General features: G+C 43.2%; 1 protein-coding gene across 5 annotated transcripts in view; it reads left to right on the top strand.

The window, feature by feature from the left end:
- Nucleotides 1–13,034, top strand: part of ACACA (acetyl-CoA carboxylase alpha) — a 281,347-nt gene that overhangs the window by 214,156 nt on the left and 54,157 nt on the right. For all 5 annotated transcript variants that reach the window (XM_008695441.2, XM_008695440.2, XM_008695439.2 and 2 more), the window contains 5 exons: nucleotides 46–189; nucleotides 755–875; nucleotides 4,020–4,116; nucleotides 7,170–7,266; nucleotides 8,406–8,541. In XM_008695441.2, coding sequence (XP_008693663.1) covers nucleotides 46–189; nucleotides 755–875; nucleotides 4,020–4,116; nucleotides 7,170–7,266; nucleotides 8,406–8,541 — 595 coding nt within the window. The remainder of the gene's footprint in view (nucleotides 1–45; nucleotides 190–754; nucleotides 876–4,019; nucleotides 4,117–7,169; nucleotides 7,267–8,405; nucleotides 8,542–13,034) is intronic.

The following is a 13,034-nucleotide window of genomic DNA, read 5'->3' as shown; positions in this document are numbered from 1 at the left end:
TTTATTTCTGTCAAGACAAGTGTCTTCTCTTGCTTGTTCCTCCAGGTCCTTGGGCGGGAGGTATATACCTCCAATAACCAGCTCGGGGGCATCCAGATCATGCACAACAATGGGGTGACCCACAGCATCGTTTGCGATGACTTCGAAGGGGTTTTCACTGTCCTGCACTGGCTGTCTTACATGCCAAAGGTGAGCACTTCCCAGCCAGCAGACAAAGCTCCCAGCACCTGGCCTTCCCACTGCAGCTCACGCGGCCTCTTTGTTTGAGGTCTCCTCTTTATGGTGGAGAAACTGTTTAATGAAATATTCCTCTGTAACTTACTGGTTTCTCTTTTTCTTGCAACCATCTTTGGGCTTCTACCTTTAAAATGCCTTTGGATTCCATTGGTTAGGCCCCTTTCCGATGTTTTCCCCAGTCACAGAAGCCTTGATGGCCTCTCTGGGCTCAGATCACTGGGTTTTCTCTTTCATAATAGCCATCCGTCCCCCTGGGAAGCTTCCCATCAAGTGTGGGTACACGGAAATCAAGAGTCAGAATGTACCACTTTTTGCCAGGCTCCTACATGAGACTTGAGACCTGGGCATGTTCTCAGGGCTTGGCATACAGCCGGGATGCCTGTAGCTGATGACTGGGACGGATGGGTACGATTCTGTATTTGGTACCTACTGTCCTTGTAACGACTGTGGCTGCATCAGGACCATGGGCCTGCTGTTTTCACTGATTGCTGTGCTCTTTCCTCCCAACCACTTTTAGAGTGTGTGCAGTTCAGTTCCTCTCCTGAACTCCAAGGATCCTATAGATAGAATCATCGAGTTTGTTCCCACGAAGGCCCCATATGATCCTCGATGGATGCTAGCAGGCCGACCTCACCCAAGTAGGTATATATTTGAGGGTCCGGTAGTACCCTGGCCCTCAGGTTGTCAGTCTTCCTTTTAATCACTAACCAATTGCTGCACAATAGTATGTGACAAAACAGAGCTACTAAAGGAGCTGTGCAAATGAGACAAATCTTTAAAACAGCTCTCTGAAGATCAAGGTGGAAAATCCTTCAAGAACAAATGAGAACCAAATGAAATTAGATGTATAAGTCAGTCACTGAGGCATACGCAGGGCTGTCACTAATACATTCCTTCTGTTAATTCTGTTATTAAAGCACTTATTACTTAACAGGTTCAAATACTTTAAAACAGTTAAATCTAAGCAATAAAGTCATAGAACCTTTGACCGTCTAGGCTCTGTAAACAGAGATTAATCAGATCAGTTTTAGAAAAGGTATTTGGCCCTTTGGTGTGGAACGTGACTGCACTCTTCTCGGCAAGCTATTTCCGAGCATGCACCCTGCACGTACCCTTCTTTTTTTATGATATTGGTAAAAGTACTGGTACTTGCTTTAGTTATTAATGTAAGGTTACTTTGTAAGATCATCATTCACGAAGAGATTGTCCAGAACTCTTAATTTTATAAATATATCGAGTGAGAACAAACCTTTCCCACGTGTTTATGTAATACATCACTCTGTCTTATGGCTGGTTTTACCTATCTTTAAAACAAAAACAAAACAGAGGAAAAGGAGTGTCTCCAGGTAAGGTGAGTGTACATTCGTGTTTGTCGGTCCATTAAGCTGTTTGAACAAACCTTTGCTGGTCAGGTGGTTCTTTTGTGAAGCCCCAAATCCCTCTGCTACATTTTGCATCTATTTTTTTTCAGGTTGTTTGAGAAGGTGTTTGTTCTTTTTTTGCATATTTATTGCAACTATTTCAAAGAAAGCAAGTGCAGAAAATAATTCATTAAATTTAAGAGTCACTGTGATTTTGTTGAAAGAAAAAAGAAGTCTGCATAAGGAAGACTTAAACCTTTGTCAGTACCCACTCTGAGCTAGGTGGGACTACAAAGCACTTCCGTATACATTATCTTATTTGGGCTGTCTACTTCTCAGAGATAAAAAGAGATTACCACTTCACAAGCCCAGAGAAGTTAAGTGATTTGTGCAAGGTCACACAGCTATTACTTAGGAATTAGGGCTTAATCTACAGCCCAACTATAGATAGTATAGAAAAATCACGAGAGGAATTTTAATTTAAAATTTTACCTATTGTCTTCAATGCCTTTTCTTGCTGCTCTTGATAAAACTAGTTTTTCTTACATAGCCAGAAAAATCACCATAGTAATCTCCCTACCTCTCATTTGTATGATTATGATAAGAACTATGAACCTAAAACACCTGTCAGCCTTAAAATCCAGTACTTTTCTGGGAGAATTCAGAGCAGGAATCTGTGAGTCCTCCTGGGAATCATCCGGGGAGGAGGTGGGTGCATCTTAGCTGGCTTCTAAATTCTACATCTGAACTGAACACAACGTGTTCTTTGGGGGATCGGGGGGTGAAGTCTACCTACACTAGCCATAGCCCACCAGTGAGTCCCCTCCCCCAATCAACATACAAGGCAGGAGGGTTTTTAAAGAAACCCTTCCATTTTGATGAATTCTGTTGTTCCAAATCATTCTTAATTGAAGTAAGAATCATAAAATGATCCAAGCATATGAGGTTACAATTTCAGTATCCTGATGCACTTAGAAGTTTGATTTAGAACCTTCATCAAAATTTGAGCCCTCTTTCGTGGGGTGAACAGATGTGTGTGTATGTAGGTGGGCATTATCCTGGCCATTATTAATGAGATCCACAGAATAAAATGAAATTTGTGATAAACTAAGTTTTCTGTTTTTGGGATAATATTTTTTCATCGACTCCCTAGTAATTCATCCTGCTGTCTGTGCACAGCTAACGCTCGCTCCCAAATCGAGTGACTTCAGATTTTAATTTAGTGGAAGCGTTAAAGAAAGCAGATGATTCCCTGTGATAAGTTAAAGCAGATATCTTCTAGGTGAAAAGTTAAAGTCATTTATTAGAGGAGATAGTGCTGTGATATTCTTCAAACTGACGCCCAACACGAGACCAGAATCTAAACGATCAGCTTTGGGCTCACGATAGAGAGATAATTTTGAAATGGATGATCACATTTTACACTGGGGCCATAGAGGCAAGGAATGTAGAACACAGTAATTACAAATTTAGTCTTGATAAAACACTCTCCATCCTGTTTAAGTCAGCAGAGGTTAGCTTGCTCGGATCTCCACTTTTAATTGGTTTTGGACTTGGGTTTTTAGGGGGCGGAGGGCCATGTTCAAATTAGAAGGATCACTGAGAAACCGTGAGCTGAGGGGCAAGCTAGGAAACAGTTATTTGCAGAAGCTTTTATGGGGCCTTGGTCAAACATGGATACCTGTGGAACAAAAGTTTTTTTCTTAACCTACGATGTCGAAAGTTACGTTTCTTGCCACCGAAGGAAATTCTGTGTGCAGGGGAGGTTAATGACGTTAAGTGTGTGCATCTTAACCGTTATATTTTTGCTGTGTGTCAAGAGTATATGGGCATGGCCCTTTCTTGTAGAAAGATTATACTTTTTCAGCTGTAAGTAAAGTGGACGTATCTTGTTGCTTTTTTTAGCAGAGAAGCCAAGTCCCTTTTCTTTTCCCCAAATTTGGGTCCTCATCTGATCATTAATACTTATAATTGGCTGTCTTCAGCTTTCCATTAAAAAAAGTCTGTGGAATCAAACAAAACTGTAAGCTAAGTTTTAAAATAGAAATAGACATTTTGAAAACACTTTAATGACTTGGCTGCCTTTTGACAAATGTTTGGAGCGTTTTGAAAAAAGCCAAGTTATTTATTTAAAAGCATGCAAACTCTCTGCTAGCTGAACCCCATCGTTTAACAATAAATGATGCTTTTGCTGATAAATGATTCTTTTTATGCAGACTAGCAAATGAAATAGGAGATGGTGTCTGAAGGCAGATGAGCATTCAGCTGCGTAATGCCTGCATCTATTATAATATGGTTAAAAACAACAACAACCTCCCCAAAACAGTCCCCCAAATCCAACCTTAAATTTGCCAGTTCCGGTGCTTTTTCAGTGGATTGACGGTCTTTATTCCCTTTGTCCTCTTTCCTTCCCTTCTGTAGCCCAGAAAGGTCAGTGGTTGAGTGGATTTTTTGACTATGGATCTTTCTCAGAGATCATGCAGCCCTGGGCCCAGACTGTGGTGGTCGGCAGAGCCAGGTAAGGGCGCTCTTGTTTTGGAAACTCTTCTTCCTCCCAACTAAAAATAAGAAAGGAAGGGGCCATGACTATCGAGGTTTTTGGGTTATTGGGTTTTTTTTTGGTTTTGGTTTTGGTTTTGGTTTTTTTACCAATAATGTTCTCTTTGTCTAAACTTTCTAAGAATATTGGATTATAGACATGCCCAAGGCAGCATAACTGGAGTGCTGGTTCCCAGTAGTCATTTACTGTATCACTCCAACAATGCGTTTCATCTGAAGTCTGGTTTTCACATTTCCTTTTTGTAATACTGAAGGAAAAGCTCTTTGAGGGCTGTAAAGCCCAAATACAATAGGCACAGCCCACCAGTGACCTTCCCCTTCCCCAAAGACCTTTTTCTTTCTGAAGTAGGTGACAAATGAACCCGACTCCTCTACCTTGCCATGGAACCCAAAAGATCTATGTAACGTAGAAGAAGTTCCGTCCTGGCATCAAGATTATTTAAGTGTAACAAATTCACGACACTGGCTTATCATCAGATTTGAATTGCAAAGAAAAAAGTTTACCTGAAACAGGAATGAGTAAAATAAACTGGAATAGATTTGCCGGGCTACCTCTATTTTTCAAATGGGAAATTGAAGTTTCTATTAAATTTTAATACCCACTCTAAGAAGTGCTTCACTCACCAGCAAGCTCTGCGCGAGATAATCTGTGGCGCTCGCTATAACGAGCACCTGCCAAGGCTGATCTTAATCTCGTTCTGCACTGCAGAGACATGCTGCCCTAGGGACCCACATCTGGAGCTCACCTTCCTCTCGGGGGCAATCAGTTTTCCTTATCTTGGTGAAAAGTGGCACCTGCTCAAGATTCTCAAACATGCCACATTGGGTTGAGATTTAGATTCTAGCCTTGAAAATAATTCTAGGCTTTGTGGTTCTCTCAGTACAGCAGGTCAGCACGTCTCACGCTGCCAATGACAAGGAGCCATCAGATGGCAAATCCAACAGACAGGATCTTCCACTGTGACTCAGAATAAGAGTCCGGCCTGGAGTCAGCCCAGACTGAAACTCACAGGGGCCAGCTCCTGTTTTCTCTCCCGTCTCAGGTCTTCTACCCTCACCACAGGCTTCTGGGGCCCAGTGAGAACTATTCTTTGTGCCTGGCAAAATTCCTACTGGGGAGGGGGCGTGGGGGTTGCACTAGAGAGAGAGCCCCCCTTTCCAGCATCGGTCGTTTTTTTTTTTTACAGAGGGTCCTCACATCACACTCAGACCAACTTTTTTGAAAATTTGCCTGTTACCTGTGCTGCTTCAGTGTCCCTGTCTGTTAAAAACATGACAGATTTTAAGCCACAGAAAGCGAAACCTTTGTGAAGGTCTTTTAAGATCCTCCCACGGGAAACAAGAGAATAATGCTTTACACTTATGATTGGAAGAAAAGGGATTGTTCTGTGAGCAAGATCAGTCAGCCTGGCTTTAGTTAGCTCCGCCATTGTTTATTGCAACCCTCACTCTGACTTCTTCCTTTCTTTCCATCTGATGAGTTCTGGGCTTCTTACTCCAAACACATACACATGCTCACAAGTATATAAAACACAAATGGAGCTAGCTTCTTTCAAAAGCAATGGCATTTCGAGAAATAAATATAAATGTATTCTTCTGGGATTGTTACTGTAAGTGCTGCCAAAACTCATCTTTGGTATGTATGTTTGGAATATGTGTGCTATTGGCTGTAAATTGTCTTTTATTATTCCATGGCACCTTGTCCAGGGACACACTATAAAACAAGATGTAGCATCTTCATGTGCTAGCCTGATAAAATTTATATGAAGTATAATAGAAAACAGAAGTTGTTCTGAGCTGTTTTCAAGTTCAATAAATAACTGTAATACTCGGATAAAGATGTTCTTTATTAGGTCACATGGGCCCTAATATATAAGTTATAAGTTACCGATTTAGGGTGGCTTTTGCAATTACAAGTTTCCAGTTGGATTGTTAATCATTGTGAACAGAAATATTTCTAAACCCTCCTGTGTACCTCCTGCTCGTTGTCTGGTTGTCTAGAGGGCTTTTGATTCTGATTCAGTGCAGGCAAGTGACAAGGGGGTGGGTGGTCCCCACTCAGGCCCCTGTCAGGCCTCTTGTGATGACAAGAATCCATTTCCAGTAGCCAGTGTAACAGCCAAAGACCATCCCTCATGGAAAAGTTTGTTATGGAGATGCTGTGGGGAATGAGAGACTATAACCCATCCCAGCCTCGGCCCCAAGGAATGCAGCTGAGCAAGTGAAGATTGAATCACGTTTTCCAGAGTAAGGACTCACCCTGTACCTGCAGCAGCTGCCACCCCTCCCCCCACAGTCACTCTCCCTCTCTTTCTTCCTGATTTTTACTAGGAAATCTTTCTGAGGATCAAGTTGGGAGGTGTCATGCAGCATAGATGCAGAGGCTTTGAGCTCCTGAAGAGTTTTTTAAATTAACATGTGGGAGATTAAATGCATACTTTCAATATAGATCACCTGTTTCACCGAGAGTAACGATTGCAAGTTATCCCTGTGCCACTGCTCTTTTCCAGAGAAAGAGAAAGTTAAGGGCTTATTTAACCACCTCTGTACCCTTGGCACATGTTTTTCATCATCTCCATAACACACCTACACATCACCCATTCGCATGCCCAGTGGGATTTCAGGCGCCTCCTACCTTTCAGACCTTTTCCCTCTGTCTTCACCAAAGAGATGCTGTAGAGCGATCTGAGAAGTTTCATTTGGCGTCCACAGAAAACGGTGTGTGCGTGCACGCCTACATGTATGAGCACACACATCCGGACTGTGGGGTCTAACTGCTGAGATTCCCCTAGGACAACCCTGGGTTTGAATGTATATGTGGTGGAGAGCAGGAGTGATTCTGAGGGTAGTCTCCTACCCCTAGAAGAGTCAGATTTCCCCCCTGTTCTCTGTATTTGCAGTTTCCAGTCTCCCCCCCCCCACACCCTAATCTTTTGACGTGGGTCTGGAAAAGAAATGACTGACTGACCTGTTTACATACGTTCGGTTCCTCTTTGGCTCATTTTTTATCAGGCTAGGAGGAATACCTGTGGGAGTAGTTGCCGTAGAAACCCGAACAGTGGAACTGAGTATCCCCGCTGATCCTGCAAACCTGGATTCTGAAGCCAAGGTTGGTAACCTCGAGTACCCTGTGCTTCTGTGCTCGGAGCTGGCTTTCCCTTCTGCAGAGCCTGTGGATATACTGGGGGCATTGCAAGCCACAAGTTTTGGAGGGAATGGTAGTCTGCATCCTTGAATAATTTCAGACTGTCATGTGTTCACTTTTAAGATGACTCTAAATGGGGGGCTCCTGGGTGGCACAGCGGTTGAGCGTCTGCCTTCGGCTCAGGGCGTGATCCTGGCATTGTGGGATCGAGCCCCACATCAGGCTCCTCCACTATGAGCCTGCTTCTTCCTCTCCCACTCCCCCTGCTTGTGTTGTCTCTCTCTCTGGCTGTCTCTTGCTGGCTGTCTCTAACTCTGTCAATTAAATAAAATCTTTAAAAAAAAAAAAAAGATGACTCTAAATGGACTACCAGCTAAATTCTACTAAAAAATTACTTAGGCCTTTGTAGTGGTCTTGTTGATGCTAGAGAACAGTCTGTGTTTGTTAGGGAGATGGTCTTACGGAAAGGCAGCTGAGGGCTCTTTGGTCCCAGATTCTCTGAACACACACATGGGTGAGCCGTTACTAGAATTAAGAAGTCCGCCCTAATGGCAAATGTGAACACCATCACTCAGCTCTGTTTTAAAAGGGTAGATTATATTTTCACATCCTGACAAGAGTCAGAAAATGAGGGGTGGGAGGGACGAGGAAACAGGTTACTCAGCAGTGTCACACCAAGTGTCTGTTGACCAACCGTGGTATAGAGAATGCTTGTACTAAACAAGGGGTCAGAGGACTGGAGACTGCGTACAGTCGGCTTGTTTTGAGGACCAGTGGAGTTGAGTGACTTACCGTTGCCCTCAGGAAGCCTACAATGAGGATTCCCGAGACTGCGTTCTTCCATTAGAAGCAGCAAGGTTTCCTCTTCCTGACTGAGGAGTGGTGGTGTAATCAGGACTTAAAAAGTAGAGTATTTAACAAAGTCGGAGATCCAGGGTCCTTTCTTCTTTTTGACTTCAAAGATGATCCTCTCGATGAACGACAGTTTCTGTCTGCTTTGGTTGAGTTTTTAAAGTAAACAAGTACAATCTTGTTCACCTTGTCAAAATTCCTCCTCAAGCTCTGTTGTTAATCGTGTCTTCCTTTTTGACTTTCCCCCATAGATAATCCAGCAGGCTGGCCAGGTTTGGTTCCCAGACTCTGCGTTTAAGACCTATCAGGCTATCAAGGACTTCAACCGTGAAGGGCTGCCTCTCATGGTCTTTGCCAATTGGAGAGGCTTCTCTGGTGGGATGAAAGGTAATTGGCCTGCTCTGGGCTGGAGGGGCATAACTGTACAGCACAGGGAGGGAGGGTTCACACTGGGCAGAGCCAACGGGTGTCCTGACAGTCCGTCACCCTAGGCTTTTGGGGATTATACTTCCTCTGAAATACATCTTCTGAGTTGCAGCATGAGTGCATACATACTGTGTGTTTTTCAGTTCCATACAAAATTTCAGAACAGTCTACTAGTGTGATCTAGATGGGCTGCTGTTGTGGATTTAGCTGTCACAGGTGAATGATGGACTGTTTCGATGGTCCTGGTGAATTGTGATCGTGCTAGCCTCTGTCCCTCTTTTCTGGGCATGATCTTTGTTGATGCTGTGCTCTAACGCTCTATCATGACTGAGGTAGATACTGAAATTAGCCTTCACCAGAAGAAAACAAACAAATTCTGTACCAGAAGCTGTTCTTTGTGGTAATTTGTGGTGTATTTTATTATTATCCAACAACAGCCCTGGGCCGGTGGCTCCAGCATATTAGACCATTATTATACAGGCTCTGTTCTGTGCTATGGGAATCACTTAGTGATGTAGGCAGCTAGTATCACCGTTTACTGAGAATCCTCCCTGTGCAGAGCCACCGTGGATGGTTCAGGGGCACCAAAGGAAATTCTTTCTCCCTCTCATAGCAGCAAAGCGCTCTCTCCAGTGGCTAGAGATTGGTGGCCATGCTGGGGCCAGAGACTACTTACCAGGAGGGGATGAATACACTGGTCAATGTCAACTTTGTTCGCTGGGGGACACCTGAAGGTTCTGAAGTAGTAGAATGAATTAGGGGAACGGAAGGAGGGAGGAGTTGGCAATGCTGGAGTAGAGTGTATAAAAAGGACATTTTATACGTCCTTATCTCCTCAGAGATAAGGACGTATAAAATGTGAAACAATGAACCCAGAAATAGCTTGGGGCAGGAGCATCTCTCACTCTGAGGGAGGAAAAGCCTGAGAAAGTTACCCTTTTATAGATGATCAGCTGTGTGTGAAGAAAGATTCGAACCTTGTGCCAACAACTTTCCCTTCACCTGGCTCGGAAAAGCCCTGGACGGCCAGGCTTCCCTGGCAAAATACAGAAGACTAGGGTGGTTTTTCTTTTCTTTTTTTAAGCTGTAAAGTTCCCCTTTGCCCATATTTGCTGGAGAACTACCACATTTTGTACTTTTCTTGGGGGAGACTTGGGCTGTATGTGCAAATTAATGTTTGTATATTTTTATAGACTCTCAGGTGAATTATTTTATGACGAAGAGAATAAATCAGTGGAAATGCCATGCGATGTTGAAAGCATAGGTTAAACAAGTCAGTCCTGCACATTTTTATTGAGTTCCTATGTGTAGCACCTCTGCTAGCTACTTCTGAGAAAACAAAACTGAGTCAGCGACAGACATTGCCTCAAGGAGTCGAGAAAAATGTCTTGAACAGAATACTACGGTGTTGAAAAGAGTATGATACTGTCCTGAAGTGGTTTTTTTCCGGGGGAGGAGCCTGAAAGGCCTTTCATTCATATACGTGAGGTTTATTTGGCATCCAGTTTCACTTGATCCCAGATTTCTTGGCTGGAAGATTTACATTAAGACTTTGAGAAGGCAATGCTGGTACTCCTTAGTTACCCCTCTTCCCAGGGGCCATCAGGAATTCACTCTTCCTGACATTACTTAGGAGTAAGCCAGCCTGGCTCTTTTGTCCTAAGGAGTTCAAAGTTCAGAAGTTTGCCGCTTGTAGGAAAAGCCTGAGCCCTGCTGCATGTTCTGGCTCAGGCCCAGATTGGCTGCTAGCCATGTAACAATAAGAACGACAACAATTAAGATTTGTTGAGCTCCTTTTACCAGAGGCTGTGCTAACCATTTCACACGCACTATCGTCACATAATCATCACAACAAGCCCTTCTAAGGGGTAGGCTATACTATTTATCGGCATTTTATATACACTGAGACTTAGGTAAAGTAAATTTCCCAAGATCGTTTAGCAAAAAAATGACAGAGCTGGGAGAGGAACACAGATCTGTCTGGCTTCCTGTAGCACAGTTGGCTGAGTTTAGAGCCTAGGACCAAGCCAGCTTTACTAGGACATCTCTAGAATAGACTGTGTAGGTTCCTGAGAAAGTTATTAGCCACCCACCTGCCCTCTGCTTTGAAGTTGTTCTTGGTTATTGTGACAAGAAACTTCAAGAGTTCAGATAGGAGTTGTATATTTTTTTTTATTGCCACAAAATACACATAATATTTATCATTTTAACCATCTGTGACTGTACAATTTAGTGGCATTAAATATATACACAGTGTTACATAACCGTCAGCACTAAATATACCCCAAACCTTTTCATCATCCATGACATAAAATCTGTACCCATTAAACAATAAATTCCCCCATCCCCCTACTCCCCTGCCCCTGGTCAAAAATGAGTTACTGGTCCGGTATAGACGAGGGCCAGTTCTGCCTTCTGAATCTTGGTGCTGCTGCATCCGTTCACACATCACTTAAGATAAATAAGCTTTGGGGAAGATAGAGATCAGTGTGAGCGTAGGAGGGGAAAGAACATCGCCGTTCATATTTACATACAGGTCAGGATGTTTTCTACATATTATCTCATGTAAAGGGACCTAAGCTGAGAGTCATTCCATATCCCTTGGGGAGATGTTTGCAGTTTTGGTTTCAATACTGGCTGGGGATTATGCAGGGAGGGAAAATAAACAATTATGCCATCCCTCAGTGCACACAAACACACAGCCAGGAGCCGACTGCACTGTGGGTAAAATGACTCCAAAATTGTGTGTAATGAGTAGGAAAAGATTAGAGACAGCTCTTGCTATGCTGAAAATTGACATTAGTGGAGGGAAAAAAAAAACTCTTTACTAGGCAGCCTAGGAGGTCTAATTCGAGCAGTAAAAATATAAATAAATAAATAAAAGTATGTCAAGATGGTATTGGTGCTTTTTTTCCAATGAGTTCTATCTGGCCGGAAGGCTATTCAGCATAATGCAAAATTAAATTATAAAAACTGGCTGAATATTTAGATGGAAGAGCCATTTGGAAGCAGTTTATTTAGACGAACCGGCAATGACCCACAACAGGGAGACATCAAGCGTGAAATTTACTAGAAATTAGCACCAGGGTCCCAGCCTCAGCATGAATAGCTTGATAGGATGCAAATCCCAGTGATATTAAGCTGCCTCACTGCTGGTGCTACAGGGTCACTCTCAGTTGGCTTTTCATGTTATACTTATTATTTTTTCCTGGGACAGGTTATAAATAACAATAAAAAAACATTTATTGAAAACTTTAACTGAAATGAAAGTCTATTTTAAAGTCTCTGATTACTCGGTTGTCGAAATACTGTGTCAGCCGGCCATAATGAACTGATGAGACACGTTATGTATGTGCGGCTTGTGTGTGTCTAATGTTTACCTTCAGCTTCTAACAGATAATCTCGCCCCAAGCCAATAAGATCTGTTCCAGTTTCAAGAGTATGGGGCACTGTGGAAACACCCTACCACCCTGCTCCCTTGTTTGGTGCATGTGGCTGCCACGGTTTATCCATGTTGTGTAACAATGCAGGCCCTAGGCAGGGTTGGTGCCTGGATGCTGAGAACACCCTGGAAAGGCTGTGTGAGCATATGCAGATGTGCTTTGCTCATAGTGCTTAGGAAGTGCCAAGCCCCCGCCTCTCCACTGAAGAACCTATCAGTATTTTCCATTCTCAGTTGCTTTTCTCATGGCCTGAGAACTGGCAGTCAGCATATGCATAGCTTTAAAATTCCCTAGACTGAGGTCTAGCCTAAACCCCCGGGAATACATTCTCCCCTGCGACTCTTGGCTGTGCTTTTTTGCTCTGTCTCAAATGTGAAGGGATTTCAGACAAACGTGTGTCAGACTGTAGCCGGTGCTTCAACCTGCCTTTCAGAATGTGTGGTTTGGGGCCGCTGTGATTCATCATGAGCGTGTTGTTTGTACAGTTTGTTTCGTGTGTGTCCATTTATATTTTAATAGCCTTTGTTGCTTTTGGGTGTTTTGATGGCTGGATTGCAGGTCTGTTGGTGTTCTAGGTTAGATGGAGGCATTGTTTGCGGTCCCAAGCTTGTCAGCTTTAATGAAGCCTGATACCCCTTCGCTACTCACAGTCGTGGGGCCTGGAGATAATTGCTCGGCAGTCAGACCCAAGCCCTTCAGGTAGCTAGTAGTGTCATCAGTACAATTGCTGACGTTTCCGAACATACAAAAACATCCAGGAGAATTTTACAAATCTTCAGTCATTTATTCCAGTCTCTTTTCTGGTTTTGATTTTACTCAGCCATTGTATCAGATGCCGGAAAGCGGGTTACCTCAGCCTCATGCTCTTTCCTCCCAGTAAGAACGAAGTCACGGAAAGTGGACTTCAGAGCCCAAAAGATCTGGGTTCGAATTTTACCTCTGCCGTTTATTCACTTATTTAAGCCTCAGTTTACTCACCGATAACATGGATGTAAGAACATGGTTTTCTAA

The sequence above is a fragment of the Ursus maritimus genome, unplaced genomic scaffold (assembly GCF_017311325.1).
Source record: "Ursus maritimus isolate PB19 unplaced genomic scaffold, ASM1731132v1 scaffold_24, whole genome shotgun sequence".
In the NCBI taxonomy this organism is placed as follows: Eukaryota; Metazoa; Chordata; class Mammalia; order Carnivora; family Ursidae; genus Ursus; species Ursus maritimus.
This window is presented reverse-complemented; position numbering and strand designations above follow the sequence as displayed.